The following is a 17,500-nucleotide window of genomic DNA, read 5'->3' on the forward strand; positions in this document are numbered from 1 at the left end:
TTCACTATACATGTGAACGAAATTTGGTGTTTCTAGGTTGAGGTTTTAACGCATTAAGCGTTTCAGAATAACGCCAGGTCTGTAGGACCACAGAAACTACTGCCCTCTGAGCTGAGACATTTAATACAGTATTTATTTATCACCTTGTACAGTAACGAGGCCCAGTCAGGACACCCACCTCATTCAGCTGCCCCGTCTGAACCACTCTGCTCCACTGACTGACCAAAATAACGTCAATAACGAGAGTGTAGTTTAAAACAATAACAGTCTACATGTAGGTGGACGTCTTGTTGGTGATTTACACTAAGAACACGCAGAAGACCCTGGGGACGACCCAGGACACGCTGGACAGATTAACGTCTCCGTGTCCCCCAGAGGAGCTGGAAGAGGAGGGGAGAGGGAAACCTGGGCCTCTGCACCCGGACCCGGACAAGAGGATATAGATGGTTTCAACCAGAAACAGTGGCGGACCTAGACTTTTTTTCAAGGGGTGGCCAAAGGGGGTCCAAGGCTTTATCAGAGGAGTCCATATACAAATGACTACTATTTCTGATATTTCCAACTATTTCTGATATTTCCAAGCTTATTCATAAATCAAAACTATCCACTTCTCAGCTAGATCCATTCCCAACACCCCTGGTTAAAACATGTTTACCCTCCATTGTGCCTCTTATAACGAATATTATTCATTCTTCTCTCACTTCTGGGTGTGTTCCTTCGTCCTTAAAAACTGCTGCAGTCACCCCTATTTTAAAAAGACCCGGTTTAGATCCAAACAACCTAAATAACCTTCGTCCTATCTCCAACCTACCATTTCTTTCCAAAATCCTGGAGAAGACAGTAGCGTCACAAGTTAATTCTCACCGACAATCACCTCTATGAACAGTTTCAATCTAGTTTCCGTCCTTATCACAGCACTGAAACAGTCTTAGTTAAAATAACAAATGATCTACTGACTGCAGCAGATTCAGGTTTACTGTCCATACTCATTCTTCTTGATCTGACTGCTGCATTCGACACCATCTCCCATCCTATCCTCCTCCAGAGATTGTCTGCTATTGGTTTTTGCAATAAACCCCTGGACTGGTTCACCTCTTACCTCTCTGACCGCACTCAGTTCATTCAGTTAAAAACTTTTGCATCCCAGCCATCCCCCCTCACTTCTGGTGTCCCACAAGGGTCGGTTCTTGGTCCTATTCTTTTTATCATTTATCTTCTTCCCCTAGGTCACATTTTTCGTAAGTACAACATCCATTTTCATTGCTATGCAGACGACACCCAGCTCTACCTCTCTAGCAAACCTAATTCCATCCTTCCACCTTTATCCCTATGTGATTGCCTCCAGGAAGTTAAGTCATGGTTCTCCTCAAATTTTCTCAAACTCAACAGTGATAAAACAGAGGTTCTCCTCATTGGTTCCAAATCTGTCCTCTCCAAAGCTAACGGTTTATCCATTTCTATTGATAACACCTTGGTCTCCTCTTCTCAGCAGGTTAAGAGTTTGGGTGTTGTCCTCGATAGCACTCTGTCTTTTCAATCCCACATAAATACCATCACTCGTTCTGCTTATTTCTATCTTCGTCACATAAATCGTCTTCGTTCTTCCCTCACCTCTGCCGATACTGCCATCCTGGTTCACTCCCTGGTCACATCTCGTCTTGACTATTGTAATTCTCTTTTGTTTGGTCTTCCCCTCAAGTACCTCCAGAAGTTACAACTGGTTCAGAATGCTGCAGCTCGCATAATCACTAAAACTCCATCCACTCACCACATCACCCCTGTTCTTCGACACCTCCACTGGCTCCCTGTTAAATTCCGCATCAACTACAAACTTCTACTGCTCACCTTTAAAGCTATACATCAACTTGCCCCTTCGTATCTCACCGAGCTCCTCCACATACATAGACCTAGCCGGACACTTAGATCCTCCTTATCCATATCACTTACAGTTCCCTCAGCCCGCTTAATCACCATGGAGCTTTCATTTACATTTACATTTATGGCATTTGGCAGACGCCCTTATCCAGAGCGACTTACATTTTTATCTCATTTTTTTATACAAGTGAGCAATTGAGGGTTAAGGGCCTTGCTCAGGGTCACCTCAGTCATGGCCTCAGGTCTGGGAATCGAACCCACGACCCTCCGGTCACAAGACCAGTTCCCTACCCACCAGGCCATGACTGCCCTTTCAGTTGCTCTGCTCCTCGTCTTTGGAACTCTCTCCCACCTGACATCCGCAATATTACTTCACTGGACACTTTTAAATCACAACTAAAAACTCATCTGTTTAGGTCTGCTTACAGCTCCTAGTTTGTGTTTTATCTTGTATTTTTGTTTTATATCACTGAATGTTTTATGTTTTAATTGCTGCTATATGTACGGTGTCCTTGAGAGCCCTGAAAGGCGCCTATAAATAAAATGCATTATTATTATTTATTATTAAATGATGAACGAGAGGAAACAAAATATTTTCTCTTAAAATGACCATTTCCAGTGGGGTGGCAAGGGCTCTTTTGCCACCCCTTTGACCGGAAACGCAAACTGAAATCTGAAGTGACAAAATTAGCGATGTTAGTTGAATTGACAAATAACTATGTTTAAAGAATAACTAATAATGTAAAAAAAAACAGAAAAAGTTGGATAGATGTAAGAAAAGACAGACAGAAGAAAATAAACATATAATACACTCAAACGCAATGGTTGGATGAGTCATATATATCTCCATTATTCCTGCCTCTGACATTTGGGAGATATTAACACCGTTTAGGATAATCCGCTCTCAAGTCCATGCAGGACTTCTCTACTTTGCCCCAATTTATTTCTCAGCAGACGTGAAAAGCGCATTACGACTGGGCCTTCTGTACCACTCACTTACACACATCACCATCACATCACTCATTTACACACATCACCATCACATCACTCATTTACACACAACACCATCACATCATTCATTTACACACACCACCATCACATCACTCACTTACACACATCACCATCACATCACTCACTTACACACATCCCCATCACATCACTCACTTACACACATCACCATCACATCACTCATTTACACACACCACCATCACATCACTCACTTACACACATCACCATCACATCAGTCATTTACACACACCACCATCACATCACTCATTTACACACACCACCATCACATCACTCATTTACACACATCACCATCACATCACTCATTTACACACACCACCATCACATCACTCATTTACACACACCACCATCACATCACTCACTTACATCACCATCACATCACTCATTTACACACATCACTCATTTACACACATCACCATCACATCACTCATTTACACACACCACCATCACATCACTCATTTACACACACCACCATCACATCACTCACTTACACACATCCCCATCACATCACTCACTTACACACATCACTATCACATCACTCATTTACACACACCACCATCACATCCCTCACTTACACACATCACCATCACATCACTCATTTACACACACCACCATCACATCACTCATTTACACACACCACCATCACATCACTCATTTACACACATCACCATCACATCACTCATTTACACACACCACCATCACATCACTCATTTACACACATCACCATCACATCACTCATTTACACACACCACCATCACATCACTCACTTACACACATCACCATCACATCACTCATTTACACACATCACTCATTTACACACATCACCATCACATCACTCATTTACACACACCACCATCACATCACTCACTTACACACATCACCATCACACCACTCATTTACACACACCACCATCACATCACCATCACATCACTCATTTACACACACCACCATCACATCACCATCACATCACTCATTTACACACATCACCATCACATCACTCACTTACACACACCACCATCACATCACTCATTTACACACATCACCATCACATCACCATCACATCACTCACACACATCACCATCACACCACTCACTCACACACATCACCATCACATCACTCATTTACACACATCACCATCACATCACTCATTTACACACACCACCATCACATCACTCATTTACACACATCACCATCACATCACTCATTTACACACACCACCATCACATCACTCACTTACACACATGACCATCACATCACTCATTTACACACATCACTCATTTACACACATCACCATCACATCACTCATTTACACACACCACCATCACATCACTCACTTACACACATCACTATCACACCACTCATTTACACACACCACCATCACATCACCATCACATCACTCATTTACACACACCACCATCACATCACCATCACATCACTCATTTACACACATCACCATCACATCACTCACTTACACACACCACCATCACATCACTCATTTACACACATCACCATCACATCACTCACACACATCACCATCACACCACTCACTCACACACATCACCATCACATCACTCATTTACACACATCACCATCGCATCACTCACTTACACACACCACCATCACATCACTCACTTACACACATCACCATCACATCACTCATTTACACACATCACCATCACATCACTCACTTACACCACCATCACATCACTCATTTACACACATCACCATCACATCACTCACTTACACACATCACCATCACACCACTCATTTACACACACCACCATCACATCACCATCACATCACTCATTTACACACACCACCATCACATCACCATCACATCACTCATTTACACAAATCACCATCACATCACTCACTTACACACACCACCATCACATTAGAGGTCTGTGCGGGACTGCTTTTTTAATCCCGCTCCCGCCCGCTCCCACCCGCTCCCGCCCGCTCCCACCCGCTCCCACCCGCTCCCGCTTGTTTTAGACCCGCTCCCCGCCCGCTCCCGCCAAAAAATCGCTTGTTTTAATCCCGCTCCCGCCCGCACCTGCTTGTTTTAATCCCGCTCCCGCCCGCACCGGTCAAAAAATCGCTTGTTTTAATCCCACACCCGCTCGCCACATACACATTTCTGTCGCCCCCCGCCCGCAATCCTAATATGAATTGAATTAATTAGATTTAGTACTTGAAATTTTCTTATGTATTTATTAAAACAGCAATATAGCGATTGATTGCGCTGTCCCATTTCTTATCACTCATTTACACACATCACTCATTTACACACATCACCATCACATCACTCATTTACACACACCACCATCACATCACTCATTTACACACACCACCATCACATCACTCACTTACACACATCACCATCACATCACTCATTTACACACATCCCCATCACATCACTCATTTACACACACCACCATCACATCACTCATTTACACACACCACCATCACATCACTCATTTACACACATCACCATCACATCACTCATTTACACACACCACCATCACATCACTCATTTACACACATCACCATCACATCACTCATTTACACACACCACCATCACATCACTCACTTACACACATCACCATCACATCACTCATTTACACACACCACCATCACATCACTCATTTACACACACCACCATCACATCACTCATTTACACACACCACCATCACATCACTCATTTACACACATCACCATCACATCACTCATTTACACACACCACCATCACATCACTCACTTACACACATCACCATCACATCACTCATTTACACACATCACTCATTTACACACATCACCATCACATCACTCATTTACACACACCACCATCACATCACTCACTTACACACATCACCATCACACCACTCATTTACACACACCACCATCACATCACCATCACATCACTCATTTACACACACCACCATCACATCACCATCACATCACTCATTTACACACATCACCATCACATCACTCACTTACACACACCACCATCACATCACTCATTTACACACATCACCATCACATCACTCACACACATCACCATCACACCACTCACTCACACACATCACCATCACATCACTCATTTACACACATCACCATCACATCACTCACTTACACACACCACCATCACATCACTCACTTACACACATCACCATCACATCACTCATTTACACACATCACCATCACATCACTCACTTACACCACCATCACATCACTCATTTACACACATCACCATCACATCACTCACTTACACACATCACCATCACACCACTCATTTACACACACCACCATCACATCACCATCACATCACTCATTTACACACACCACCATCACATCACCATCACATCACTCATTTACACACATCACCATCACATCACTCACTTACACACACCACCATCACATTAGAGGTCTGTGCGGGACTGCTTTTTTAATCCCGCTCCTGCCCGCTCCCGCTTGTTTTAGACCCGCTCCCGCCAAAAAATCGCTTGTTTTAATCCCGCTCCCCGCCCGCACCTGCTTGTTTTAATCCCGCTCCCGCCCGCACCGGTCAAAAAATCGCTTGTTTTAATCCCACACCCGCCCGCCACATACACATTTCTGTCGCCCCCCGCCCGCAATCCTAATATGAATTGAATTAATTAGATTTAGTACTTGAAATTTTCTTATGTATTTAATAAAACAGCAATATAGCGATTGATTGCGCTGTCCCATTTCTTATCACAGTCCAAACACATCCCGTTAGGTGACGTACACCAACACTTTCTGACATGTATCACAACAAGCCGATTTCCATCTCCATTAATTACAATTAATTACAATCAGACTTTCCTGTAGTTGGCTTAATTGTGGTGTTTTCGCCTGTTTTAATAGAATTTTCCACAGCTGAAACTGGTTGACCGTCTACAGCAGGGGTCGGCAACCTATGGCACGTGTGCCACCATTGGCACACCGAGGCATAGTCACTGGCACGCGACACGCTGGACCAGCATCAGCAAAAATATATATTTTAATATAAATTATTATATTAATGGATTATACTTTCGCGAGTGACCGTAGCGCGCGACTCCGCACGCACACCTCGCGCGAACGGCGGAGGCGTTTAAACTTGGCGATCGATCGCGATATAATACTTTGTGTCGATTTACACCTCCCCCCCTCCTCGGTCAACAATTTAAACTCGCCGCCATAGTGGCACACTCGTTGACTGGACATGTTAAAGTTGGCACTCCATGTCTCAAAGGTTGCCGACCCCTGGTCTACAGTCTCTGCCATTTCTGTATCAAAATGACAAAATGACGCACACTTCATGTTCACGTGATCAGTTGCTTAGCCAATATTTTGAATTAGTTTATTGCTTACTTACTGAATGATTAGTTGTTTTCGTCCTGTTCCTTATGCATGGAAATCATTGCGTTGTTATTATTATAATTTTCTAGACTATTAATTTGCGGGATTTTTCTACATGTATATGTGGTCCCGCTCCCGCATCGCCTGGACTAATTCAACTCCCGCTCCCGCCAATAACAATTAAATTCTGTCCCGCGCCGCAAGATATTCTGTCGGGTCCCGCGGGACCCGCGGGATTACCGCGGGAGTGCAGACCTCTACATCACATCACTCATTTACACACATCACCATCACATCACCATTACATCACTCATTTACACACATCACCATCACATCACTCACTTACACACACCACCATCACATCACTCATTTACACACATCACCATCACATCACTCACACACATCACCATCACACCACTCACTCACACACATCACCATCACATCACTCATTTACACACATCACCATCACATCACTCACTTACACACACCACCATCACATCACTCACTTACACACATCACCATCACATCACTCACTTACACACACCACCATCACATCACTCACTTACACACACCACCATCACATCACTCATTTACACACACCACCATCACATCACTCACTTACACACACCACCATCACATCACTCACTTACACACACCACCATCACATCACTCACTTACACACATCACCATCACATCACTCATTTACACACACCACCATCACATCACTCATTTACACACATCACCATCACATCACTCATTTACACACACCACCATCACATCACTCATTTACACACATCACCATTCTCAGAAATACTTTCAGAGTCAGAAAATCATACTGCGGGTGCTAAATTAATCTCTTTGTATTAACACCACATAAAGAACAAGATAACAAACCTGTTAGCAAATAAGCTTGGGCATTTTGATAGGACACTTTTCTTTACCCACATAAATGGTGAATGTGATTATTAAACAGTGAAACTGTACTGGGAAGATTGCTGCCAAACTGTATCCATATTGAACATTTACAGAAACCGTCGGCTGTGCAGTGGGAGGCCACGTTTAGGGCCACTGGTCTGGGGAAATACCTGTGATGACACGTTGACAGTGGGAGGAGCTACATGTCCCAGGCTCCTCCTCATGATGGTCTTCCTCATCCTCATCATCCAGGTTGATATTAGCAATGACATCAGCGCCAAGTTGGGCCATGAAAAGCATACTCTTCCTCTTCAGAGAGCGGTTCTGTCTGTTCAGCTGCCCACACACACGCACGCACACACACACACACACACATGCACACGCAGCAGCATGCATGCACAAAGAGATATGCATACACACAAGTGGGAAAGGAAATCAAAAACAGACTTTAAATGTGCTGAAATCCAGCGCTGTGTCTGCATCACCGTAATAAAAAGGGGTGTTCATGCCTGCTTCACTGCTATATGACAAGCTAGCAGGGATAACAATCAGAGGGTTCAACCCGGTGCACAGGTGATATAAGTGTAGCAGGTCCTCCGTAAACTGAAGGAATAAATCAAAAATCAAATCAGCACAGCAACAGCGGGTAGGCAACGTGGCCTGTCAGGCATTACCTGCACACACACACACACACGCACGCACGCACACACACACACACACACACACACACACACACACACACACACACACACACACACACACACACACAGCATGAACACTCTGCTGAAAAGAGCAATAATCAAGCAGAAAATAATTTGGCCATGCAGAGAAGAGGAAGCGTAGGAATAAAGATAATTACAGTTCTTTATCAGATCCAGCCATGTAAACATCATTAGCACACGATATCAGACTCCTGCCCATAACGGCCTCTTATACACTAATGTACCTGCCTCTGCAAAACATCACTTCTTTTAGGTTAAAGTCATCAAAGATTGGTCATAAATAAACAGAAATTAAAGAGAAAACTAAGATAGGATGGAAACCGCCATGCAGATGAGGGTATGTAAATTATATCAATTAATCCTCGATGACACATTGGTCAAAGCGGGAGAGAGGGGGCGGGTAAATTGCCCGTTGCTTTAACGGCCATTTATATGCCACCTCCCTTTAACGAGCATTTATTAATGGCATCCCTCCTGTGGCAGGGCCTGACAACACACGAAGACATTTCTTCATGATGTCCTTCAGGCTGAATGTGCATTTTAAAAATACAATCAATCAGCAACACATAATGCAGGAATACATACACACACACACACACACACACACACTAAGCGATAATCATTCGGCATTGATGAAAGAGCGCAAATGTGAAATTACACAGTTGTGGAAATCAGTCACGCGCTCAGAGGTCTCCGTCCCCCCCCCGTCTCCCCCCGTCCCCCCCCCCCCCCCCCCCCCCCCCCCACCTCGTCTCCTCTGAGCCAACATCAAAACAAAATGTCATGTGTTTGGATTGCGCTGTGATTTGACTGGTACCACCCACGCTTGCCTCCATTACTGCTTTTTAATTCAGAATGTTCCAGAGTTTAAGAAATTGATTATGATTTTTCGGGCGGGGGGGGGGGGGGGGGGGGGGTTGTCTGCCTTGGAGTCCGTTTGGCAGCCAAAATTACAGGCATCAGGAACAAAGAATCTAGCAGCTGAAATATGGCGGTTATTAGAGTTGATTCTCTCAGCTCTCCGCCAATCACACCTACCAAAATAGTTTTGACCGATTTAAATGTAAATTGGGAATGATCCAATACTATAATTTTCACAACATAACCTTCAGATTTTTGAAAAAGGAGAGAGACATCAAATTGTATTCATGAATGAAATGTGAGGGTTTTTTTTTCCTCTCTTAACCACCTTCAGTGAGTCCAAGATATAGACTGGTTTCCACTTTAATCATTTTGATAAAAAAAAAAAAAAAAGGAAAAAACAGCAAGAAACCTGCCACAAAAATATACAAATACGTTTAAACTGTTTTTGTTTTGCAAAGCTCTGAAATGACAGATCAGTCTCTGTGAAGTTTTGATTTGAACTTAAAAGCAAAAATGTTGGATGAGGATGCCAGGCCGTAACTCATGAAAGGACTTCCAATAACATCACACAGAGCCCAAGGCCTGAACACCGTATTTACTCAAAGATGAAAATATTTGTGCACCTCAACCAGCTGCTGGCATTCAGACAGCAAACAGACTTAAACGTCAGAAGGGTCGTGACCTTTTCCTGGACTTGAGCATCAGAGCAAACCTCAACTGCTGCAAAAGGACCGGCAGCGGTTAAATCCAGAAGGGTTCGTCATGAAGGCCGGGGCTAAAACAGACAGCTCTCTCCAGGGACCATTTCAGCGTCCTGCTGTGAAACCACAATTCATCAGTGTGGAGATGGGGTGGTATACATGAGAGATGGTTCAGAGACAGACCTGAACAAAGGACTGGAGAGAGAGAGTGGGGGAGAGAGAGAGTCAGAGAGAGAGACAGACAGAGAGAGTGGGGGAGAGGGGGTGTTGGAGCACAGCAGTCAGCACCAATAGCGGGGATGCACCAGCATCATCTTTAATGGGAGACAGGAAGCACATGATTGGTCAAATCAAGCTTTTCTAAAGCATATAATGCCAGAGTGCTCAGCTGTTTCCTTTTTGATGGGTAGTGCTAAAACCCCAACAGGACCCTGCTGTGAGCTCAGACCAGCACACAATGGTGCGGGAGTCCAGACCACAGCACTGCATACAGGAGCACTTCAAACACAGAGTCCAACAACACAAAGGAAAATATATCATTCATCATTAAAAAGGTTCGACTGCAAATATTCAAAGTCTGAACTCCATTTCCAGATGACTACATCACAAGTCCAGGATCCAACGTTTCTACCCTGTCTGTGTAAAATACTGGACAAGGAACTGGAGCTCCCATCAGGAGTCTGAATGAATCATTTCCACACGAGTCTGATCCACACGAGTCTGCATGAGTCATCTCCACATGAGTCTGATCCACACGAGTCTGATCCACACGAGTCATCTCCACATGAGTCTGATCCACACGAGTCTGATCCACACGAGTCTGATCCACATGAGTCTGATCCACACGAGTCTGATCCACACGAGTCTGCATGAGTCATCTCCACACGAGTCTGATCCACACGAGTCTGATCCAGACGAGTATGCATGAGTCATATCCACACGAGTCTGATCCACACGAGTCTGATCCACACGAGTCTGATCCACACGAGTCATCTCCACATGAGTCTGATCCACACGAGTCTGATCCACACGAGTCTGCATGAGTCATCTCCACACGAGTCTGATCCACACGAGTCTGGTCCACACGAGTCTGGTCCACACGAGTCTGCATGAGTCATCTCCACATGAATCTGATCCACACGAGTCTGATCCACACGAGTCATCTCCACACGAGTCTGATCCACACGAGTCTGCTCCACACGAGTCTGCTCCACACGAGTCTGCTCCACACAAGTCTGCATGAGTCTGATCCACATGAGTCTGATCCACATGAGTCTGATCCACACGAGTCTGCTCCACACAAGTCTGCTCCACACGAGTCTGAGCCACACAAGTCTGCATGAGTCTGATCCACACGAGTCTGATCCACACGAGTCTGCTCCACACGAGTCTGATCCACACGAATCTGATCCACACGAGTCTGCTCCACACAAGTCTGATCCACACAAGTCTGCATGAGTCTGATCCACACGAGTCTGCTCCACACGAGTCTGATCCACACAAGTCTGCATGAGTCTGATCCACACGAGTCTGATCCACACGAGTCTGATCCACACAAGTCTGCATGAGTCTGATCCACACGAATCTGATCCACACGAGTCTGCTCCACATCCAATATGCTACACTGGGAAACGGTTCACACGGAGCCTAAAACACGTGTATTATCCAGCGATGGAGTCGCAGTGACAACTCAGCATACTGAGATGAGCTTCTCAAAGCTCAGACCTTCGATCTCAGTCTTCATCCTCCTCCTCAACACTTCTCCTCCCTACAACTCCTCTCTTCTCTTCTCCTCCACTTTCATCCCTACTCCCGTCACTTCTGCACTCCACACTGCTGCCACTTCATCTCAATAAACAAACAAACAAAAACAAAACAGAAGACGCAAAAGGCCCCGTGATCCTCGTCCCTGACTTTCCTCCCAAGTCTGAGTCCACAATGGTGTCCACACACCTCGTGTCAGGACGGGCCGGTCCAGAGCTCTCTGTCCCTCTGTGTCTGCCCACAAGGTGTCCAACCACTGTGATCTGCTCCATATTTAGAAATCTACATGGTTTCCAAAAATGCATATGAGGTGTTTAAAGTGCTAACGTACTCTTTCTGATAGCAAACAATGACAAATGTGTTTCACCAAGGAACCATAAAATGTTTCAGAACAAAAATGGCAAGCCACAGAAAGCAACTGCAGAAAAGCCCAACGCAACGGTACACCACTGCTGTGAGTGTGCACACTCTGTTGTACGAAGTGCACACTCATAGACTATCACTTATCATACACAAGAGAATATAAAAATAGAATGACAGAAAAGCAGAATAGAATAGAATAGAATAATAGAGCTGAACAAACCTTTGTTGCAAAGGCCTCCACGGTCTTTCTGCATGTTTTTTCAACCTCCAGATTCTCCTGTATACTGCTAACTTCCTGCAGCACCATATGGGACACTGGAGACACACACACACACACACACACACACACACACATACACACACACACATACACAAACACACGCACACACACAAACACACAAACACACACACACACACGCATACACACATACACACACACACACACACACACACACACACACATACACAAACACACACACACACACACACACACATACACAAACACACAAACACACACACACGCATACACGCATACACACACACACACACACACTTTTCATATATCCTTTGTGACAGTATTTCATATAAACAAAATATATTGTTGCATTTTAACTTGCTGGTTGTTTTGGATGACAGAGGCCTCAGTATTTTCAGGCCTCAGTATTTTCAGGCCTCAGTATGTTCAGGCCTCAGTACTTTCAGGCCTCAGTACTTTTAGGCCTCAGTAGTTAAGACTGCCCATATAAAGACAAAGGGTGCAGATCCTCTGGGTGCTGAAGTCTCTCCTGGTAAGACAGCAAGTAAGACTTCATGTCTGGATTAATAGCATTTTTTGTACAAACCCGTCGGGCAAACCTGGACACTCGTTATGGATGCTCTCTGCATGGTGTTTAAAGGACACAAGCTGCTCTCTCTCCTGCAGCAGGACTTACGCTCCCTCACCAAGCAGGAGAGAGTTCAGCCTGGAAGGCCTCAATTCAGACCGAGACCACACAGACATGTACGCACAGTTCACTCTGCGATCGCTCCTTCAACACGAGCCAGCAGCTCGGGCATGAAATAAATCCTCCCGTCTTACTGATGAACAAGTTTTGATTGAACAAGTTCGGAGGGAGGAACCGAGATGGTGGTTAAAATGCAGGAAGCAGCCCTAATGCCCGAGGTTCCGCCGTGATTTGTGTCGGTAATCACGGGCAGCACTGGCTGCAGACCAGCTCACTGCCACTTAACTAATTACACATTGTGGCTGAGAGGCGAAAACAGGAATTAGCAGCACCACGGACAGCGCTCCCGTCCCGATGACACCTCATTAAAGGTTGATGAGCGGTGGCATCTGCAGAGTTCCCACTGCAACCCTTCTCTTCCGCACCCATTAAAGACTACTTAGCTGCCCGTCGGAGCTACATACCGAACCTCTTCTCTCTGTCCATGTCACACACACACACACACAAACACACACACACACACACACGCATGCACACTCACGCGCGCACACACTCTCCCCTCTCCCTCTCCACCCGAGGCTGCTGTACACTATATCCCAGTGTGACAGGTTAATTGTACTGAGCAGTAGGCTTAAACAGTGCTCAGTGCGAGGGTGGTTGATGGGTGGAGGTGGGGTGGGTGGGGGGGGCTGTCATGTGTTGGAGCTGACAGTCTTAATTGTGAGTTTTGTCCTCCATCGTCACCACATCTTAAAACCCCCCTCATGGCTGTCCTGTGTTGGGCAGGCTGCGATTACCCATGAGAGGATAAAGCTCAAGAGCCTGTGTGGCGTACTGCAGGGCTGTGTTCTGGGGTCTGTACTGGAGAACTGTGTTGTATACTGCAGGGCTGTGTTCTGGAGTCTGTACTGGAGAACTGTGTTGTATACTGCAGGGCTGTGTTCTGGAGTCTGTACTGGAGAACTGTGTTGTATACTGCAGGGCTGTGTTCTGGGGTCTGTACTGGAGAACTGTGTTGTGTACTGTAGGGCTGTGTTCTGGGGTCTGTACTGGAGAACTGTGTTGTGTACTGCAAGGCTGTGTTCTGGAGAACTGTGTTGTATACTGCAGGGCTGTGTTCTGGAGTCTGTACTGGAGAACTGTGTTGTGTACTGCAGGGCTGTGTTCAGGAGTCTGTACTGGAGAACTGTGTTGTGTACTGCAGGGCTGTGTTCTGGGGTCTGTACTGGAGAACTGTGTTGTATACTGCAGGGCTGTGTTCTGGAGTCTGTACTGGAGAACTGTGTTGTATACTGCAGGGCTGTGTTCTGGGGTCTGTACTGGAGAACTGTGTTGTGTACTGTAAGGCTGTGTTCTGGGGTCTGTACTGGAGAACTGTGTTGTGTACTGCAAGGCTGTGTTCTGGAGAACTGTGTTGTATACTGCAGGGCTGTGTTCAGGAGTCTACTGGAGAACTGTGTTGTGTACTGCAGGGCTGTGTTCTGGGGTCTGTACTGAAGAACTGTGTTGTATACTGCAGGGCTGTGTTCTGGGGTCTATACTGGAGAACTGTGTTGTATACTGCAGGGCTGTGTTCTGGGGTCTGTACTGGAGAACTGTGTTGTGTACTGCAGGGCTGTGTTCTGGGGTCTGTACTGGAGAACTGTGTTGTGTACTGTAGGGCTGTGTTCTGGAGTCTGTACTGGAGAACTGTGTTGTATACTGCAGGGCTGTGTTCTGGAGTGCTGTGCTGAGGGTTGTTTTCTGGGAGCCAGTAATCTAGGTTCGTGTGCTGCAGGGCTGTGCTCTAACGTTTGTTCTGTTGTATACTGTAGGGCTGTGTTCTGTAATGTAAGGCTGTTCTTGACTGAAGGCTGTGTTCTGTGCTCTAGGGCTGGAATCTGAACTACCGGTCTGTGTTACGTACTGTAGGGCTGTGTTCTGTACTGCAGGTTTGTATTCCATATTACAGGGCTGTGTTCCATACTGCAGGGCTGTGTTCCATACTGCTGAACTGTGTTCTGTACTGTGGGGCTGTGTTCTGTATTGCAAGGCTGTGTTCTATACTGCGGGGCTGTGCTCCGTACTGCGGGGCTGTGCTCTGTACTGTAGGGCTGTGCTCTGTACTGCAGAGCTGTGTTCTGTACTGCAGGGCTGTGTTCTATACTGTAAGGCTGTGTTCTGTTCTGTAGATCTGTGTTCTCTAGTGCTGGAATCTGAACTACACAGCTGTGTTCTGTACAGTAGGGCTGTGTTCTGTACTGCAGGGCTGCGTTCTGTACTGTGGGGCTGTGTTCTGTAGTGTAAGGCTGTTCTGTACTGTAGGGCTGTGTTCTGTGCTCTAGGGCTGTGTGCTGGAGTCTGTACTACAGGGCTGTGTTCCATACTGCGGGGCTGTGTTCCGTACTGCGGGGCTGTGTTCCGTACTGCGGGGCTGTGTTCTGTACTGCGGGACTGTGTTCCGTACTGTGGGGCTGTGTTCCGTACTGCGGGGCTGTGTTCTGTACTGCGGGGCTGTGTTCTGTACTGCGGGGCTGTGTTCCGTACTGCGGGGCTGTGTTCTGTACTGCGGGGCTGTGTTCTGTACTGCGGGACTGTGTTCTGTACTGTGGGACTGTGTTCCGTACTGCGGGGCTGTGTTCTGTACTGTGGGACTGTGTTCCGTACTGCGGGGCTGTGTTCTGTACTGCGGGGCTGTGTTCTGTACTGCGGGGTTGTGTTCTGTACTGTGGGACTGTGTTCCGTACTGTGGGGCTGTGTTCCGTACTGCGGGGCTGTGTTCTGTACTGTGGGACTGTGTTCTGTACTGTGGGGCTGTGTTCCGTACTGTGGGGCTGTGTTCCGTACTGCGGGGCTGTGTTCCGTACTGCGGGGCTGTGTTCCGTACTGCGGGGCTGTGTTCCGTACTGTGGGGCTGTGTTCCGTACTGCGGGGCTGTGTTCCGTACTGCGGGGCTGTGTTCTGTACTGCAGGGCTGTGTTCCGTACTGCAGGGCTGTGTTCTGTACTGCAGGACTGTGTTCTGTACTGCGGGGCTGTGTTCTGTACTGCGGGGCTGTGTTCTGTACTGCGGGGCTGTGTTCCGTGCTGCGGGGCTGTGTTCCGTGCTGCGGGGCTGTGTTCCGTACTGGGGGGCTGTGTTCTGTACTGCGGGGCTGTGTTCTGTACTGCGGGGCTGTGTTCTGTACTGCGGGGCTGTGTTCTGTACTGCGGGGCTGTGTTCCGTACTGCAGGGCTGTGTTCTGTACTGCAGGACTGTGTTCTGATGCTTCCACCAGCGCACTGCTGCTGCTGCCAGGACTTGATGAAGGGGGCAGATGCCTTTGTGGTCTTATCATTGGAACACAATAGCCATGTTGTCATCAACCTTGCCATCTCCTATTGAAAAGACATGATTGTGTGTCGGGTTTCTCTCCCTCTCTCTACCCCACCCCACTCCACCCAAGCCGCCTCGCACTGAATAGAAGCAATTTTCCAAGAGCTATGAAATCACGTAATGGCTCCAAAAACGTTGTGCCTCCATCATTAAGTGGAAGTCGTGCACAATGTGTGTTTGCGGCTGAGCAACCAGAGTAAAGGCCATACTATTCAGCCTGCCACGAAACTGCCTCTCTTTGCCCACAGCCAATAATAAGCCATTTCATGCATTAAAATAAGAATGCCATGGTCTCTCTCTCTCTCTCTCTCATTCTGTTGTGGTTCTCCAAATTTCTGCAATTCAGTTCAGGTGTTTCTGCTCCCCCTGTTATGCAGGGAGAGGCAGCGTGCCAGGGAAGGTGAAGTGTGGAGATTTAACCAAAAAAAGAGAGGAAAGATGCAGCTATTTCAGGACAAAGCAGGTCAGGAACTTCAGTGCCTGACGCCATCACCTCACTGACCCCCTCATCTCCCACGACAGAGAAAAACTTCTGACACCAGTCAAGTACAATAAGAGGCAAACTCAACACGTTTAGCATCTCCTGTGTGTTCAGGAATCTGTT

At 46.4% G+C, this 17,500-nt stretch overlaps 1 protein-coding gene across 1 annotated transcript in view; it reads right to left on the minus strand.

Annotated features, from left to right (window-relative positions):
• shtn1 (shootin 1) overlaps positions 1-17,500 on the minus strand; it is a 46,084-nt gene that overhangs the window by 25,163 nt on the left and 3,421 nt on the right. The window contains exons 4-5 of the mRNA XM_076977701.1: positions 12,819-12,913; positions 8,355-8,520 (exon numbers count right to left, since the gene is read on the minus strand). Coding sequence (XP_076833816.1) covers positions 8,355-8,520; positions 12,819-12,913 — 261 coding nt within the window. The remainder of the gene's footprint in view (positions 1-8,354; positions 8,521-12,818; positions 12,914-17,500) is intronic.

Source organism: Brachyhypopomus gauderio, chromosome 17 (assembly GCF_052324685.1).
Source record: "Brachyhypopomus gauderio isolate BG-103 chromosome 17, BGAUD_0.2, whole genome shotgun sequence".
Classification (NCBI taxonomy): Eukaryota; Metazoa; Chordata; class Actinopteri; order Gymnotiformes; family Hypopomidae; genus Brachyhypopomus; species Brachyhypopomus gauderio.